The sequence below is a fragment of the Ruditapes philippinarum genome, unplaced genomic scaffold (genome assembly GCF_026571515.1).
Source record: "Ruditapes philippinarum isolate M1 unplaced genomic scaffold, ASM2657151v2 ctg1428_1_1_1_1, whole genome shotgun sequence".
In the NCBI taxonomy this organism is placed as follows: Eukaryota; Metazoa; Mollusca; class Bivalvia; order Venerida; family Veneridae; genus Ruditapes; species Ruditapes philippinarum.
The window spans coordinates 15,701-35,800 of NW_026855974.1; the positions used below are offsets into that span (position 1 = coordinate 15,701).

The 20,100-nt window shown below is 35.9% G+C and overlaps 1 protein-coding gene across 2 annotated transcripts in view; it reads left to right on the forward strand.

Moving 5' to 3' along the window:
- LOC132745011 (liprin-beta-1-like) overlaps nucleotides 1–20,100 on the forward strand; it is a 65,945-nt gene that overhangs the window by 9,089 nt on the left and 36,756 nt on the right. For both annotated transcript variants that reach the window (XR_009627777.1, XM_060733841.1), the window contains exons 2-3: nucleotides 10,232–10,383; nucleotides 17,682–17,920. Coding sequence is in view for 1 of the 2 variants with exons in the window: in XM_060733841.1 (XP_060589824.1) it covers nucleotides 10,272–10,383; nucleotides 17,682–17,920 (351 nt within the window). In the remaining variant the exon portion in view is untranslated. The remainder of the gene's footprint in view (nucleotides 1–10,231; nucleotides 10,384–17,681; nucleotides 17,921–20,100) is intronic.

Below are 20,100 nucleotides of genomic sequence, written 5' to 3' on the forward strand. Positions count from 1 at the left end.
CTCTTGTTGTGTAATCTTTTTATTTTTCATTAAATAATTTTTGGTGTATCATAGGGGAAACAGTTGAACCTTCTGCCCTAGGGCACAATTTCGGCCAATTTCGGGAGGTAGGCAATTTATTTAATTACAGTGGGAGGAAATTCAAAACAGGAAAATTACTAGAATGGGGCATTAAATTGCTCCATGTCTGTTTAGATCTCTTTTTATTGTTTCTGTGCTGTACTTACTCTATCCCAGGTGGTACAGGTTTTGCTCTGTTTGATTCTAAAATATGATAGATGTTTTTTTTTATATATTCATCCTGATACCAGGAAAAAAAATGATAGGCTGCAATAGATTTTGATTTACTGGTGACTTACCACTGGAGTGAATTTAATTAAATGGTAACAAGTAACTGCTTGGATTATATAAAAAGTTTTCTGGATATTATTATAGTTTGATAAAATTGGATACACATTTATGAGAAATCTCAACACTGTTGAAAGGTAGTATATATACATTGTGTTTTCATATATAAAGTTAGGTAGGTGATATATTATAATTTATTAGTTATAAGATTTTTGACAGTTTATATGGCTCTATATAAAGGGTACGTTGTTTGGAAATATAACCTGAGCCACTAGATGAGGGTTATATTGCAAACAACCGATTATAATATATGGTTATATATGGTTATATAACCTGTCAGGAATATTTATAATAAATTTATAATACAGCAAACTTTCTTTTTTTGAAAAAACAAATGACATTGTTTCATAGATTGACAGCACCATGACTTATGATATAAAACAATATAAACTTCATGATTATCCAATGAGAAGCAACGTTACAAAGTTTGAAGATTTTTTTGAAAGCGCATATCTTTAATGCTCGGTATTTATGATTTCTAGACCGTGCATCTGTAGCCTAGTGGTTAACGTTGCTGACTTCAAAGCACTTGCCACTCACCGCTGTGTGTTCAAATCCCTCAGGGCCTTTTAATTCTTTCATGTCAGGAAGTTATCTAGATAGCTTACTGGACATTGGTGGTTACACTCAGGTGGCCACTTTGAGCCTTAAGGAATGCGCTGAGGGACACTAAAGGTCTCCTCCAGTAGTAAACCATACGACCTCTACTATTTTGGTGCGACTTAAAATTCAACCAAAAGGATTCAAAATGAATGATGTAAGTCGATCAATTAAGGTTTAAAATGATCTTTTCATTAATTTGATTGATTAATTGATTGATTGATTGATTGATTGATTGATTGCATTCAGTAATTTACAGATTTGAAAAATTGATTTGTATATATATAGTTACTTGATTATTATGCTAAGAAAAAAATCATATAGTAATATAATTATATTATGTGATATAATGAAATGAATTAATTTGGATATAGATGTCACATGCCTCTGCCAGGTACTTTGAATGCTATGTGAGAAAGTTACGCAACTTGTTGACTTGGTATTACTTAGGTTGGTGGTTCTTCTTGGGTACTCACTTATCTGAGAAATAAATGCTCCTGTGGTATTTTTTCTTTACGTAGAATATGTTACAGTTCCATTGTGTAGACAGCTATTAACTTAAAGACACAGTCTGTCCCATGAGCTAACCAGTCCAAAGCAATGATAGTATTTTTCTTGCTCAATAAAAACAACGGCTTGTCAGGGTTTGAACCTAAGCAGCCAGAAATCCTTCAATTACTTGTCTGACAAGTTAGCTACTCTGCGATGCCGCCACCTATGGTCTTTTCCACCATAATAGCTGAAAAAGTGGCCTTTGATATTAAAGCTGCATGCCTACCAAAGATGAACCAAAAATATTTCAAGAAAATCAATTTTGAGAAAATAGTGTTGAGATTTTAAGAAAAAATGAAAAGATTAAAGATAAAAGTAATAATTTTTATGTTATGTGCGCTTTTATAATGGCTGATTTTTCAGTATTTTTCACCATATTCTACTGTGTTTCCAACGAAGTAAGGCTATTTTTGCATACTTTTACCTCATTTTGGTAAGTTACATGGGTTTTGTAAGTGCTGTGTGCAATGTGAAAATCATTTTCTTTGTTCACTTAGAAATATTTTACTTTTTAGATACATTTTCCAACTTTTCATAAAAATTAGCATTGTACATAAATCTGGAGGCGTGCTGCTTTAACCAATGTTGATGTTAATGAGCTGAAAACTCAAATATATAATTATATGTTTTTTTTTTTCCTACTAGCATTTCAAGTGACATTTAATTAGGACTGATTGATTTCTAATTGATTGATCATAAGCCATCTTGTTATTATTATGAAAGAGCTTGATTAATTAGATGCCAAAACTTATTTTAAAACAAACAAGAAAGAAAAAGGTCATTTGGTGCGTTATGATTAACCCATGTCGCCAGCTTCTGTGTATGATGATAAAAATAATAAAAATACCAACTTCACTATATCGAGTATACACCGGCCCATATCCCAGTATCTAAACTGACCTTTACACTTAATCTAAATAGATATTTCACGAGTTTATTAAATACATATTTACCTGTCATAATGTATGTAGATAGATATGTATTTGATTGTGTTAGTTAAGATAATCAGAAGAGTACATCTTTCATTCATAATTATAGAAAAATATTTGGTATTTTAGTGTCAGATTTTTGAAACGAAGGATTTTTATTACGACTGGTAAAAATTTTATTTTCTACGATGGTTGTTTTATATGTGTTCTTATTTCAATGCAGATGGTCAAAAATTATTGCTGTATTGTTGTTTCTATATATAGACATAAGGAAAAAATGTGTTTGACCCTCATCGCACTGAATTTCTATAATGGACGACTACCAAGCTTTGGATTTGGAATGTTCCATTAATAGTTTAAGGGATGTTTTGTATTATAATATTGAAATTGAGCAGGCACCCAATAGAGCTAAGTCAGACTTCATACATAATGATGGATTGGTGCGAAACGGATGTAACTCCTTCAATATATAATACCAGTTACAGTTGTTTTGCACAGGCATACGGCACACTAGCCATGCCTTTCATGGTCAAATTATCATAAAATAATCAACCCTTGATCATCAACCAGCACCCGTTTACTATATAAAATATATATTTTTTATAGTAAACTTGTGCTGGATAGTAATTTTGTTCTTCAAAGTCGTCCACAGTGTTGCATCTAGGCCACGCGATTGCGCGATTTGCGCATTTTTAATGCAGATCGCACATTTTAATGATGTCAATGCGCGTCAAGTTATGCATCTGACGATCTTTTCAACTAAATTCAGTTTATCTTCATTGTATCTTGAACGCTTCAGCCATGTTTGTTTTCACTCATGTTAATGACTAAAATACATACTAAATCGCGTGTATCAGCAGACTGGGTCATCTCCCATGTGTATTGTAGAATTCGTCAACATTTTTTTTCTATTTCCGTTGTTGAGCGGACAATAACTGTCAAAAATGCCTCAATGTAAAATAAATTAATTCTTTTCGGTACGTCATATTGCATGTCCCCAACATTTTTTCAAATCCCCCACATTTTTCAGTTGAGTGGGGGACAATCCCCCATAATTTTGAAATTCTAGATGCAACACTGCGTCCATGACATTTCATCATTTAGGTATTGACGCCTCAGATACTGTTTGAATTATCTGTCTTGGGTATTGTAGACATGTTGTGTGTTGTTTATTTGTTAACCTTAGGACAGTTCCATTAAATTAAGTCCTGTATCACCATGCTGATTCACAATTCCGTATAAAGATAGATATTTCAAAGCTAGTTTTATTACTGTTAAGGAGGGAGACGATTAATTATTCATTCTTAGTATGTGACTGGTTTTTGTCAACTTCTGTCTTGTTACTAAATGTAGCTTTGTTAATGAAATAAGTGGCTGTTAAACTACCAATAATGTGTTAATAATTCGTACCAGATACAAGTTTACCAAAACATTCTCAATCATTGTAAATTAAGTTTATGAGCAATAATTGACATGTGCTATATGGTAACATTTGTGTGGTTTGTTAGCTAAAAAGAGATAAGCCATATAACTCGGAACTTTGTGGAGCCATAACTCATGCCATTACTGAGCTTTACTCTTTAACTCTTAACTGTGGAGCCAATAACTCCTGAACTCAGTGGAGACATTGCTTTGAACTGTGGAGCATGAACTTTGAAAAATATTGCCATTTCTCGAATTATTTTGCCTTTACTCTAAAAAAAATTGCCATTTCTCTAAAGATATTGCCATTACTCTTAAACTTTGCAATTTCTCTTAAAATATTGCCATTACTTTGAAATATTGCCATAACCCTTAAAATATTGCCATTACTCTAAAAATATTGTCTTTAGTCTTAAAATATTAACATTATTCTAAAAATATTGCCATTTAATACTTAAAATGTTGCCATTACTCTAAAAATTATTGCAGTTATTTTAAAGTATTGCCATTACCCTTATTTTTATCCTTGCATCAGTTTTGGGGATAACAAAATAGAAATTTATCACCTGTAATTTTTATCTGATTATAAGCTATGCATGAGAAATTCATGTATTTTTTTTCTTCTCGGAATTGGCTTGTTATGTACAGATTTGCCAAATGATAAGATATCTTACATGAAAAGGTTGTGGGTTTTTTGCCATTTAAAATATCAGAAATGTGTCCTGTGTGATAAGGTATGCATAGATAAAACAAGAAGTTATCTATGTCTTTATATCATAATATATATTGTTTATTATAGCTTTTAATATTTGTAAAGAGTTTCAGATCATTTAATATCGAAAATCTGTGTAATATAGATTTTAGGATCATTGAATGTCCGTCATCAGTCCACATTTGTTCGTTAACACTCTAGAGGTCACATTTTTGCCTCAATCATCATCAAACTTTGTCAGGATGCTTATCTAGGTAATTGCTGGAATGAGTTCGAACATGGGTTATATCTCAGATGAAAAACTAGGTCACTAAAAATAGAAAAATCTTATAACTCTCTAGTGGCTACTGGTTATGAAATTGGTCTGAAATTTTTTTAATGATTTCTAGGTAAAGTATGAAAATGGGTTACCTGGGGTCAAAAAATAGGTCACACTGCCCAAATATGGACACTCTAGTGGTCACATTTTTTGACTCAATTGTCATCAAACTTGATCTAGGTAATGATGAAAAACTAGGTCACAGGCGCTAAAAAAAAGAAAATCTTGTTAACACTCTAGTGGCTACTGTTTTTGATTCAAATATCCTGGAAATTGGCCTGAAAGTGTGTTTTGATGATTTTCAGGTCAAGTTGAATATGGGTCACCTGGAGTGAAAAACTAGGTCACACTGCTCACTGGAAAATCCTTGTTAACACTCTAGTTGTCACATTTTTGACTCACCTGTCATGAAACTTGGTCAGGATGCTTGTCTAGGTAATTGTTCGGATGAGTTTAATGGGTCAGGTGAGCGATCTAGGGCCATCTTTGCCCTCTTGTTATTTAGATGAGGCCCAATTTTGTATCTTAAATTATTTGATAAGGCCCTTTCCAATGTGTTATGTGGTGAGTTTCTTTTATTAATTATTGAAAGGAATCATTAATAGTTAGTTTTGTTGGGTAAACACCTGTTCATTTAATTATATGCAATTTTTTTTCTTCAAAGTGACCAAACAACATTAATTTTATTCAAATGAAGCATTTACAAAACATTGTAAACTTCACCTCTGTCTTAATTTGATGTATTCTGGACTTTTATATGTGGTAAATTATTACATGCTTTTATTCAACCATTATTTTGATTCTTTTTCTCTTAAATTTTGATTGATATGGGTTCAAATATAATATGCTTTTGTTCAACTAATATTTTTATTCTTTTTGTCCTGTAAACAGCTGTATTTTTGTAATCATTTCGCCAAACTTTGAATTTGGAACAGTCCATTAAAAGTTAAAGAGATTTCAATTAGGGCTGCCATTGATGGAAGATTTTGTAACGATATATCAAAAGCCAAAAATCTAACGATAATCGAATTTCCCAATTAGCTTAAGTATAGTGGAAAAATTTTTTAAAAAGTTATTAAACGGACTCCAAATTTGATTTTTTAAAAGTCTAAAAAAACAATACATTTGAATTTCTTACTTAAATGAGCGGGGGCCACTTTAAACAAAATATATGCAAAATTTAGTTAAAAATATATTTTAAATAAAATTAAAAATCATTTTTTATCTTTTTCTTAGGCCTTTTAATTGAACAAAAGCATTTAAACGCTTTCTTTTGGACTTATTTTTTTTTAAAAATTTGAATATATCATTCTGGAAAAAAACAGTTGTTTCGAATATTTTAAAATTTCACAAAGATTAGTGGTGTAAACCTTAGTAACATCAAATGGTACAATTATCTGGAAAAAATATTTTCAGTCCCATCATGTCAAAAAACCTCAGTGGAGTGCCTTTAATATACTGTCACCTTTGTGTTATGCACAAGCATGTTTTATTACTTACAAACAGCAGACCAAAATAAAGTATTCTTCCTTGGTTTCATATCTTACAGACCTCTGAATATATAATCGAGTGTTCAAACAAGGGAAAAAAAGTGTTGTTTTTTTACAAGGAAAAAAGTGTTTTTTTTCCCCTTTCCCTCTCTATAATCTTTCGTTCCCTACGAAAAAAGAGAGATAGAGAGATATTTTCACCAAACATGCAGAAATGGGTTTTAAATTATATCAATATTCTACATTCTGAATCAATATTGTATTGATTGTTGAATATTGATGATATATATTGATTTTGCGATATTCAATGGCAGCGTTTATTTCAATATTGAAGCAGCCAACTGTATTGAGCCAGGTCTAAGATTGCCTAGATGTGTATACTATACTATGGTGGCTGATTTGGTACACTTTTGTGCACGTTAACAGTCTTTCGTCTAGTCATCCTGTCGCTAGCGACAATACGTCAAAGCTCCAAACGGCGCATTCTAGAAAAGCTTGTTGTTGCGATGTTACTTGGTTTATAAGCCAAACCTTCATTTTGAACTGAGCGACAATATGACATCGCAACAACACGCCGCATGACAACGCGCCATTTAGCGTGCATTGTAAGCGACAGGACGACAAGACGAAAGTCAGACAACGTGCCATTTGGTGCTTTGTCGTGTTGTTGCTAGTGCCAACTAGACGCATAAAAGCTTACCAAATCAGCCACCATAGTATTCAGCCCAGACCAGGCTCTGTACAGACAACATTCAATTTTAAAAGGTAAAAGGATAAAAAGCACAATGTTAACATGCTTTTCTTAACCAATATTGAAATATTTTGTATAAAAGAATAGTATAATGAAAGACCCTCTGAATTTGTTTTCATATTATGAATGTATTGCCTGTGTAAATTGCATAATTATTATAGTCTTTTTCTAGGAATGACAGTCATTTACTTTGACATGTGGATGATTATTTTTTTTTCATTTTATATAATTATGCAAAATATAACATTTATGGAACAATCTTTTAGATAAAGTGATTTTAAGTGTTCTTCACTTTCCCCATCACCCCCTTCCCTTTCCCCATTACCCCCTTACCTTTCCCCATTAACCCCCCTTCCCTTCCCCCATCCCCCTTCCCTTCCCCATCCCCCTTCCTTCCCCATCCCCCTTCCCTTTCCCCATAACCACCCACCTTCCATCTTCCCAATCACCCCAATCTTTCACACTTCCCCATCAACATCCCACCTCCTTCCACCTTCCCATCACCCCTCAGTAAAAAAAAGATAAGAATACAATGAAAAAATTAATAACTTGCATCACTTTTATATTCCAAGAACGGATATAGTGTTGTATTCCTGTCCTAAATTTTGAACCTGAGACAATTTTGCGTTTCAAAGGAAATGTCCTGACTTGTGAACCTATCTTACGACTGATTCAAATGGCTAATAGCAATGTAGATGAACATTAACATATTGCCGGATTGTGTTTTCTTAGGAGAGCAAATTTAATTGAAGTCCTATGTGTTTAAAAGATACTTATGTTTATTGGAACCATGACAGACTTAAGATAGTCCTAAAGTTGGTCTTATGTCCTTGGACTTAGGATACACTTAGGACTTTCTATTTAAAGCTGGTCCTAGCTGTGTCTTGTTGGCAAAGTAGATGGTTCTCACTTCAAAAAACTGTCTTGAAAGGTAGCAAAAGGATTAAATTCATTCCTTTTAAATTAATGACCAACAATATTTCCATACAAATATATACAATATTTATCTCCCACCCCCCCCCCCCCCCCCCCCCGGATTTCCTGTTTCTGTCTTAAACAGAAAAATATCAGTATCTTATCAGCTACATAAATATCTAAAAAACCTTGTATCTTTTAACATTTTAACATGAGATTGGATGGAACTCAGCATGTCTGTTACAAGTGATTCCAATAAAAACAACTCTGTTATCACAACCACTGATCTGTGCGTCAAGTCAAGTAGACCATGTATCAAGGTGCACCTGCCTTATGTCTAAATTCTTCTTATTTTTTAACCAATTTTTCTGCTCTTTTTTTTTCCTCTGGATTTTATTTTATAATGTTAAAAGATAAGGCCTTGTTGTAAACTATAAATTCACCTCCTTTATAAATTATTTTTTATGTGTGATTTAGTTTTATAATTGTGTAAGATGAGAGAATCCAAATTATTTATATTTCTGTGCAAGTAATTTATATTTAAAATCTTTTTATACTTTTAGTACTAGTATATCTTTCATTGTAAAAAATATCTTCTAAACCTTTATGTTTTACATTTTGGGATTTGACTATGAAATATGTTATATATCCTATCACTGTTAATTGCTCCTTGTGAATGCTAATCATTTGAGCCATGTCACGACGAAACCAACGTAATGCGTTTGCGACCAGCATGGATCCAGACCAGTCTGCGTATCTGCGCAGTCTGATCAGGATCCATGCTGTTACAAGTAGAGAAACTGAGAGCAACAGCATGGATCCTGATCAGACTGCGCGGATGCGCAGGCTGGTCTGGATCCATGCTGGTCGCAAACCCACTATGTTGGTTTTGTCGTGACGTGGCTCAATTTTGTTTAAAGGCACATTTTGCTTACAAAATACATATTAATTTTTTTATCAAACATGTGTTTAAAGCTGCATGCCTCCAGATAAGACAAAATATTTCAATAAAAACCTGAGAAATATTAACTTACATTTTATGAAAAGAAAACCGATTTAAAATTTATGTAATAATTTACATGTTATGTGCGAATAATGGTAGAATTTTTTAGTATTAATCACCATATTTCTACTGCGTTACTAATGCAGTAAAGGCTATTTTCAAATATTTTGACCTTATTTTGGTAATTTGCATTGGATGTGAGTAATGTGTTTGTAATGTGCAATTCGCTTCCCTTTGATTTCTTCAGAATATTTAAATACATTTTCAAAAATTTCATGAAAATTTTGCTTGAATCTGGAGGCATGCTGCTTTAATAATATTTTTTTGATTGAGACCATGTTTCTTGTTTAACGTTACAAAACCGACAAATGTAACACAGAACATGCATTAATGTCATGGAAAGGTAGAAAAATATAAAACAATGTAGTATTTTGACTTACATTCAAAATACTAATTCAATATAATTATACAAAATGCTAACAGAACAAAAGAAGCAAAAGATCTTCCTCTATATGGCAAATGAGTATTTATTTTTTTTAAATTGAAACAAAATATGAAACATGAAATTTCAAAAATAAAATAAAAATGCTAGTATTTTTGAAGCACAATGGGCCTTTAAAAATATAATGTATTTCACATTATGGGATAGATGTCTTGTGAGACTGTACTTGTAGGGTAAAAAAATGCTGATTGGGTAAGCACAGGTTGCTTATATGGGGTGTGAGAGATCAAAGAAGATTTTTCCAAACAATTGACTCATACATGTGAACTGTCCCAATTTGAGTGGGAGACTCCCTCTTTCTCCTGTCAAATTTTTAAATATCTTTCTTAGAATAAGTGGTGTTTTTAAAAAAATAAAAAAATCTCCCTCTTTTTCATTTCAAAAATTTCCTACTATGTCTATTGTCAATTAAAAAATCTCCCTCTTTTGGAAGTAAATTCTTCCTCTTGAACATTGAAAGAAGTTCACATATATGTAAACTCATTACTGATGAGAGATTTGCCCCCTTATTAGCAAATATTCTGGAAATATTACTGGTTTTTGTATGTACATTTTTGAAGGATTTCAATGATTGTATTTATATTTAACATGTAAGTATGTTGTGTAAAAATTTTCACTATTTTTTCAGGTGTTGATATTTTCGTAATGTAATTGTTGGCAAAAAATAAATGAGCTCAAATAACAACAACAACAACAACTCCTCCTACCTGGAGGTGAGCGGCCAGGAGGCAAGTGACATCTTGGCTGCTGCTTTACAACAGATGGACGGAATTATTGCAGGTACTTAAGAGCCTTTTGTATAATGACAGGTATAGTGACAAATGAGCCGAGTCACGACAAAATCAACATAGAGTGTTTGCGACCAGCATGGATCCAGACCAGCCTGCGCATCCACACAGTCTCATCAGGATCCATGCTGTTCGCTATCAGTTTCTCTACTTGTAATAGGGTTGGTAAGCGAACAACATGGATCCTGATCAGACTGGTCGGATGCGCAAGCTGGTCTGGATCCATGCTGGTCGCAAACCCATTATGTTGGTTTTGTCGTGACGCGGCTCAAATGGATAGTTAAGTTATCAGGCCACCTCATTGTTCTCCTAGTTCTTTTGCCACGTAAGTGATTTTAGCCAGGAAACGGCCTTTACTGAATGAATAAGATCAAAACTATTGTTCTTATTTGCCACATTTGTAACCAATTTAATACTAGGCTATTTACATGAGGTTATAAAACTGTTTTTAGATCTGTCTCAGATTTCAGGATTTTCATTGGTCAATGCACATTCTCAGTGATCAAATATCTTAGGTCTGAGTTTTAACTCAGAAGATTTCTTGAAAACCTTAGAGTTTGCTTAAGTTCAGTGCGTTGATGTTCAATAACATAGAAATTAACAGTAGTGATTACATTGTACTTCCAAATTATAATTGTTTAAATTAGTTATGAAGTTTAGCAATTAGATACTTTATTATTGTGAATTCACATGATTTTGTGGGCATGAAATTTTGTGGCTGTATCTAAGGACATTTTTGTGGGTTATAAATTTGTGGATAAAGTAGATGCAATATCCCAAGAAATATTTTTGTGCCCCCACTTAATTGGTGGGCATTTAGATTTACCCTTGTCCGTCCGACCGTCTGTCTGTTCGTTCTCTTTTGTGTCGCACGTAACTCAAAAAGTATTTGACCTAGAGTCATGAAACTTTACAGGAATGTTGATCAGCATGTGTAGTTGTGCACCTGGGGAATGTTGATCAGCATGTGTAGTTGTGCACCTGGGTATTTTCGTCTGGATATATTTAATATTTTTAGAGTTATTGCCCTTGACTAAGTAAAATTTCAGCAATTTTCAACTTGTGTTGCATGTAACTGAAAAAGGATTTGACATAGAGTCATTAAACCTTACGGGAAGGTTGCTCAGCATATTTAGTTTTGCACCTGGGGTTTCGCTTGTGGATTTATCCAGTGTTTGTAGAGTTAGTAAAAACGGTTTCATTATGTTGTTATTTGTGTGCTTGAGTTAGAATCTATTCGGTATTTGAAAAGTTCTAGCCCTTTACTTACTAAAAGATTTTTAGTTTTCAAAAAATATTTGACCTAGAGTCATAAGATTGACAGAACAGTGGCGCGGTGAGGGCACCAGTGTCCTATGGACACATTTCTAGTTAAAGTGTGATTTCTTGTTGTAGCAAAAGACTCCACCAATCTGTTCCCCAGATGGATTGGGGTGTCCATGGTCTAGTGGCTAAGGTTGTTGACTTCAAACTGTTTGCCACTCACCAATGTGGGTTCGAACCCGATAGTGACTTTGAATTCTTTCATGTGAGGAAGCTGTCCATCTAGCTTAAGGAACGTTGGTGGTTCTACTCAGGTGCTTGTTTGTTTCCAGAATAAAGCACAGAAGGGCACCTGAGGTCTTCCTCTACCAGTAAAGCTGGAACTTCGCCATATCACCTATATTGTGTTCGTGTGTGACAAAAAACCCAAACAAACAAACAAACATATCTTCATGTGGGTAATTCATAATCCATTCAGCCTATTAAGATGCAAAATGGAAAAATCTTTTTTTTATACCCCCACACAACAAAGTTGTATGGGGGGTATACAGGAATTAGGTTGTCCGTCCGTCCGTCTGTCTCCCCATCCGGCCTCCGTCAGTTTTTCCATGTCCGCCCAATAACTTAAAATTCCTTTAACACAGTCTTCTTATTTGGTATTTAGACTGGTCATGATTAGTAGAAGACACATATTGATTTTGAGATCACCAGGTCAAAGGTCAAGGTCACATGGAACTTGACAAAAGCTTGTCCGCCTAATAACTTAAGATTCCTTTGACCCACAGTCTTCATATTTGGCATAGAGGTTGGCCATAACCATTAGATGACCCCTATTGATTTTGAGGTCACAAGGTCAAAGGTCATAAGGACCTTGAAGATAAAAAGCTTGTCCGCCTAATAACTTAAGATTCCTTTGACCCACAGTTTTCATATTTGGCATGGAGGTAAGTCGTGATTAGTAGATGACCCCTATTGATTTTGAGGTCACCAGGTCAAAGGTCAAGGTCACAGGGGCCTTGACTTCAAAAAGCTTGTCCGCCCAATAACTTAAGATTTCTTTGACCCATAGTCTTCATATTTGGCATTGAGGTTAGTCATGATTAGTAGATGACCCCTATTGACTTTGAGGTCACCAGGTCAAAGGTCAAGGTCACAGGGGCCTTGACTTCAAAAAGCTTATCCGCCCTATAACTTAAGATTCCTTTGACCCACAGTCTTCATATTTGGCATGGAGGTTAGTCATGATTAGTAGATGACCCCTATTGATTTTGAGGTCACCAGGTCAAAGGTCAAGGTCACAGGGGCCTTGACTTCAAAAAGCTTGTCCGCCCATTAACTTAAGATTCCTTTAACCCACAGTCTTCATATTTGGCATGGATGTTGATCATGACTATAAGGTGACCCCTATTGATTTTGAGGTCACTGGGTCAAAGGTCAAGGTCACAGGGACCTTGACAAAAAAAGCTTTTCTTCTCAATTGCTAAAGAATGTCCTGTCCGCAATGTATTGATTTTGACATTTTCACATTTGGAGCATGTAGAATACATAACTTAGCAATGCACTGGCTTAGTAACCTCAGATTTGGCAGGGAGGTTGTCCTTGAGCTCTAAATGGCCACTGTTGATTCTGACAAAGTGGTATGTGGGGGTATTCACGCCATCATAGTGGCAGTTCTAGTTTATGACTAGTACGTGACTGTGTCAAATGTCAAGGTCACAGGGATTTTTACTTTAATAAGCTTGTCTGCTCAAATGCTTAAGAATGCCTGTCCACAGTATATTGATTTTGACATTTTCACATTTGAAGCATGTATAATACATAACTTAGCAATGCACTGGCTTAGTGACCTCAGATTTGGCAGGGAGGTTGTCCTTGAGCTCTAAATGGCCACTGTTGATTCTGACAAAATAGTGTTAAATAAAAGAATCCCTAAAGAAAGCCCAACGCGGCAAAAATTGAAAATGTTGCAGGCTAGGTTTGATTAAGCCTGTTCATGGACGGTACTGTATAGTGCAAACTACCGTCCACATCCCCCTAGCACCGGCTTGAGCAGAATTCAACATTTAACATGAACTGGTAAAATTTAGAATTTTGAAACATCCGCAAATGTGTTCATGTGGCAGTTATCATGGAACCTTCAATGTGACACGTTAGTGCCATTCCATGAAAAGCGGTATATGGTCCCCAGGTAAAAGTGGTATGAGGGGGTATTCCACCATGACAGTTGCAGTTCTAGTTATACCCCCGCACAACAAAGTTGTATAGTGGAATCAGCTTGTCCACCCGGCCCTCTCGATGTCCGACCATCCGGCCTTCCAACGGTTTTTAGCTCACCTGAGCATGCTCAGGGTGAGCTTTTAGGATCGATGATTGTCCGTCGTCCGTCCATCGTCCGTCCGTTCACATTTTGTTGTTAACACTCTAGCGGTCGCATTTTTGCCTCAATCATCATCAAACTTGGTCAGGATGCTTATCTAGTTGTCATCTCGGATGAAAACCTAGGTCACAAGAGCTAAAAATAGAAAAACCTTGTTAACACTCTAGAGGTAACATTTTTGCCTCAATCATCATCAAACTTGGTCAGGATGTTTGTCTAGTTGATAGCTCGGATGAGTTCGAACATGGGTCATCTCGGATGAAAAAGAAGGTCACCGGAGCTAAAAATAGAAAAACCTTGTTAACACTCCAGCGGTCACATTTTTGCCTCAATCATCATCAAACTTGGTCAGGATGCTTATCTAGTTGATAGCTAGGATGAGTTCGAACATGGGTCATCTCTGATGAAAAACTAGGTCACAAGAGCTAAAAATAGAAAAACCTTGTTAACACTCTAGCGGTCACAATTTTGCCTCAATCATCATCAAACTTGGTCAGGATGTTTGTCTAGGTGATAGCTTGGATGAGTTTTAACATGGGTCATCTCGGATGAAAAAGTAGGTCACCGGAACTAAAAATAGAAAAACCTTGTTAACACTCTAGCGGTCACATTTTGCATATATGGCATCAATCATCATCACACTTTGTCAGGAAGCTTGTCAAGGTGATAGCTCGGATGAGTTCGAACATGGGTCATCTCTGATGAAAAAGTAGGTCACTGGAGCTAAAAATAGAAAAACCTTGTTAACACTTTAGCGGTCCCATTTTTGCATCAATCATCATCAAACTTGGTCAGGATGCTTGTCAAGGTGATAGCTTGCATGAGTTCAAACATGGGTCATCTCAGATGAAAAACTAGGTCACCAGAGCTAAGAATAGATAAACCTTGTTAACACTCCAGCAGTCACATTTTTGCCTCAATCATCATGAAACTTGGTCAGGATGCTTATCTATTTGATAGCTGGGATGAGTTCGAACATGGGTCATCTCGGATGAAAAACTAGGTCACAATGCCTAAAAATAGAAAAACCTTGTTAACACTCTAGCGGTCACAATTTTGCCTCAATCATCATCAAACTTGGTCAGGATGTTTGTCTAGTTGATAGCTTGGATGAATTTGAACATTGGTCATCTTGGATGAAAAACTAGGTCACAGGAGCTAAAAATAGATAAATCTTGTTAACACTCTAGTGGCTACTGTTTTGATCCAAATATCCTGTAAATTAGTCTGAAAGTTTGTTTTGATGATTTCTAAGTCAAGTTCGAACATGGGTCATCTTGGATGAAAAACTAGGTCACACCGCCCAAATATTGAAAAACCTTGTTAACATTCTAGTGGTCACATTTTCGACTCAATTATCATCAAACTTGGTCAGGATGCTTGTCTAGGTAATTGCTCGGATGAGTTCGAAATCGCATGTGAAACTAGGTCACCAGAGCTAAAAATAGAAAAATCTTGTTAACACTCTAGTTGCTGTTTTGATCCAAGTATCCTGGAAATTGGTCTGAAAGTTTGTTTTGATGATTTCTAGGTCAAGTTTGAATATGGGTCACCTTGGTAAAAAACTAGGTCACACTGCTCAAATATGGATAATCCTTGTTAACACTGTAGTGGTCACATTTTTGACTCACCTGTCATGAGACTTGGTCAGAATGCTTGTCTAGATAATTGTCTGGATGAGTTTGATGGGTCAGGTGAGCGATCTAGGGCCATCATGGCCCTCTTGTTTCTTGTCCACCCAATAACTTAAGATTCCTTTGACTCACAGTCTTCATATTTGGCATGGAGGCTAGTCATGATTAGTAGATGACCCCTATTGATTTTGAGGTCACCAGGTCAAAGGTCAAGGTCACAGGGGCCTTGACATCTCAAAGCTTGTCCGCCCAATAACTTAAGATTCCTTTGACCCACAGTCTTCATATTTGGCATGGAGGTTAGTCATGATTAGTAGATGACACCTATCAATTTTGAGATCACCAGGTCAAAGGTCAAGGTCACGGGCCTTGACATCAAAACTTGTCCGCCCAATAACTTAAGATTCCTTTGACCCACAGTCTTCATATTTGGCATGGACGTTAGTCATGATTAGTAGATGACCCCTATTGATTTTGAGGTCACCAGGTCAAAGATCAAGGTCACAGGGGCCTTGACATCACAATGTTTGTCCGCCCAATAACTTAAGATTCCTGTGACCCACAGTCTTCATATTTGGTACGGAGGTTAGTCATGAATAGTAGATGACCCCTAATGATTTTGAGGTCACCAGGTCAAAGGTCAAGGTCACAGGGGCCTTGACTTCAAAAAGTTTGTCCGCCCAATAACTTAAGATTCCTTTGACCTACAGTCGTCATATTTGTCATGGAGGTTAGTCATGATAAGTAGATGACCCCTATTGATTTTGAGGTCAACAGGTCAAAGGTCAAGGTCACAGGAGCCTTGACTTCAAAAAGTTTGTCCGCCCAATAACTTAAGATTCCTATGACCCACAGTCTTTATATTTGGCATGGAGGTTAGTCATGATTTGTAGATGACCCCTATTGATTTTGAGGTCACCAGGTCAAAGGTCAAGGTCGCAGAGGCCTTGACTTCAAAAAGTTTGTCCGCCCAATAACTTAAGATTCCTATGACCCACAGTCTTCATATTTTGCATGGAGGTTAGTCATGATTAGTAGATGACCCCTATTGATTTTGAGATCACCAGGTCAAAGGTCAAGGTCACAGGGGCTTTGACATCTAAAAGCTTGTCCGCCCAATAACTTAAGATTCCTTTGACCCACAGTCATCATATTTGGCATGGAGGTTAGTCATGATTAGTAGATGACCCCTATTGATTTATAGGTCACCAGGTCAAAGATCAAGGTCACAGGTGCCTTGACTTCAAAAAGCTTGTCTGCCCAATCACTTAAGATTCCTTTGACCCACATTCTTCATATTTGGCATAGAGGTTAGTCATGATTAGTAGATGATCCCTATTGAGTTTGAGGTCACTTGGTCAAAGGTCAAGGTCACAGGGACCTTGTCAAAATAAAGCTTTTCCCCTCAATTGCTTCAGAATGCCTGTCCAGAGTGTATTGATTTTGACATTTTCTCATTTGAAGCATGTAGAATACATAACTTAGCAATGCACTGGCTTAGTAACCTCAGATTCGGCAGGGAGGTTGTCATTGAGTTCTAAATGACCACTGTTGATTCTGACAAAGTGGTATGCGGGGGTATTCACGCCATGAAAGTGGCAGTTCTAGTTTATATTGATTTTAATGCAATTTTCTTTTCGGCAGTCCATCTACCTAGGGAACTAGCTTACCCAGATAACTATAACTAGTAATTACCAATTCCGGACTGACTTATTCCACATGATTGCCAGCTAATTGCACACGATTTGTGAATCATTGGTGAGAGGCAAATGACCTTTTACACTCAATGTCACATAGAAATGTTGCCTTGCCCAAGGATAAATTACAAATCTTATGCTTTCCCTATTGACCTAAGGGCGGACAGAAGCAAGACTTAATTATTGTGTTACAAAGGCTGCTTGTTTTGATGGTAATAAGGTCAATGGTCAAGGTTGCACAAATTCTCCCTTCTTGATAATTCATATTATTTACAGTCATTTTTTGATATTCTCATGTTTCATATTTTTTGTTTTTAAGGCACAAAGTTTGACAGCAGTAGTGGTAGTAATGGGTTTGGATCTTTAACATCAACTCCGGAGAACACTTTAAAACATCGTAGTAACGTAACTGAAGCACGTATCATAAAACTTGTAGACGATTTAAAATTGGCATTAGAACTGTGTGACAATAAGCAACAGATTATACGCAAACTTCCTGACGATGTCCTCACTGCTGTTGTTGCCTGGTTACAAAGTGGGAAAGAAGAGGCCAGCAGGGTAAGACCACTGATTTTTTGTCTTATTTTAAGGATTGGTTACCCCAATGAATCTGTAAATATCGGCTACTGTTCTATAAGGCCAATTATTGGCTAAAAGTAGCAGTCAACACAACACACAGTGATAGAGATAAGTTAGAGGAAGTGCAGTGTTGAAGGATAATAATTTTTTTTAGCTTGACTAGCACATGTATTCAAAGAATAGTAGGGCCATTTTACTCACATGGACGTTTGCGCTGGTGCTGGTGTTGGCGTTGGCGTAGCACTTGCATGCAACATTTTATCACGTCATCCACTTATGATATTTGCTTGTGACTTCACACACTTATTTGAGAGCAGAAGAAAAGGTCACAATCCAAGGCCTATAACTCTAGAATGGTTTTTGACAGAATTATGGCCCTTTATGAACTCAGAAATGTGTTGATTAAAGTTTTGCATGCAACATCAGTCTTATAATGTGATCAAGGTTTTCACTTGAAACTTAAGATCATAAACAGAGTTAACTGTCAAAGGTCTATAATTCTGACATATTTTTGACAGCATTGGCCCTTTTTGAGCTTTGAATTTTTTTTTTAGCTCACCTGTCGGTGAGCTTTTGTGATCGCTATCAGTCCGGTGTCTGCCATACGTTCGCCATCAATCCGTAAACTTTTACTTTAAACAACATCTCCTCATAAACTGCTTACCAGCCAAAATCATCCAAACTTCACAGGAATGTTCCTTTGGTGGTCAACTTTAAAAGTTGTTCAAAGAATTTAATTTCATGCAGAACTCTTGTTGCCATGGCAACCAAAAGAAAAAACATAAAAAATCTTCTTTAAAAAAGCTAGAGCTTAGATATTTTGCATGAAACATTGTCTAGTCAGTGTCTACCAAGTTTGTTTAAATAAAATCCCTGGGGTCAAAACTGGCCCCGACCCGGGGGGTCATTGATTTTCCCTATATGCATATAGTAAAAACTTAAAAAATCTTCTTTTAAAGAACTCAAAGAGCTAGAGCTAAGATATTTAGCATGAAACATGTTCTAATTGGTGTCTACCAAGTTCAAATAAAGCCCTGGTTTCAAAATTGGCCCCGCCCTGGGGGGTCATTGATTTTCCTTATATGTGTATGGTAAAAACTTAAAAAACCTTCTTTTTAAAAACCCAAAGAGCCAGAGTTTAGATACTAAGCACGAAATATATTCTTGTAAGTGTCTACCAAGTTTGTTTAGATCAAAGCCCTGGGGTCAAAATTGGTCCTGTGTGTGAGGGGGGGGGTCCCTAGATGTGTATAGTAAAAACTTAAAAAATCTTCTAATGGGTGTCTTCCTAGTTTTGTAAAGGCCCTTGGGTTAAAACTGGCCCAACCCTGGGGGTCTATATACAGGTGAGTGATTTCGGGGCCATGAAGGCCCTCTTGTTTTTTAAGTATTGCATGCAACTTATTCTTCAAAACAACTAAAGGTATGGATTTTGAATGATCTGAGGCCCTTTGTGAAGTTAACAAAATTTTTTGGTCAATATCAAAGACTCATAACTAAGTCATGTTGAGCCCGCTTGTGGTGAGCATGACTTAGTAGTTTGGTGTATGTGTATCTGTGGGTCTGTCTGTGTGTCCTTCCAGATTTGTGCAGTCTATATCTTGCTTTTTCTATGAAGGATTTCAAAACTATTTGATACAGATATTCACCATGATGGGGTGATGTGTTGCACACAAAACCAAGTTCACAAGTTCACACAAGAACATCAGCGCAAAACCGTTGTCAGGAGTGTAACTTTTACATGCATAGAGGGATTTTAACATAACTTTGGGCAAATATTCTCCAAAGTAAGGCAAAGTGTCCCGAAAAAAATCAGGTTTCTGTGGCAAAGGTCAAGGTCACACTTAGGGGTCAAAGGTCAAATAACAAAATTAAACATTCATTTGTTAGTATAACCTCTTTATGCATGGATGGATTGTAATATAACTTAGCACAAATGTTCTGCATGTTGAGTTGAGTTCTTTTGCACAAAATGAAGGTGGGTCAAGGCCACAAGAGGTCAAAGGTCAAATAAAAATTTAAGATTTTATCTGATCTTTATCTTGCTCATTCTTTGAGGATTACAAAAAACAGTCAAGACTGTTTTTAAGAAACCGACTGGGAATCAAGAAAAAAATAGGGAGTCTCTTAAATCAGTCTTCCCCAACCAGCAGACATTG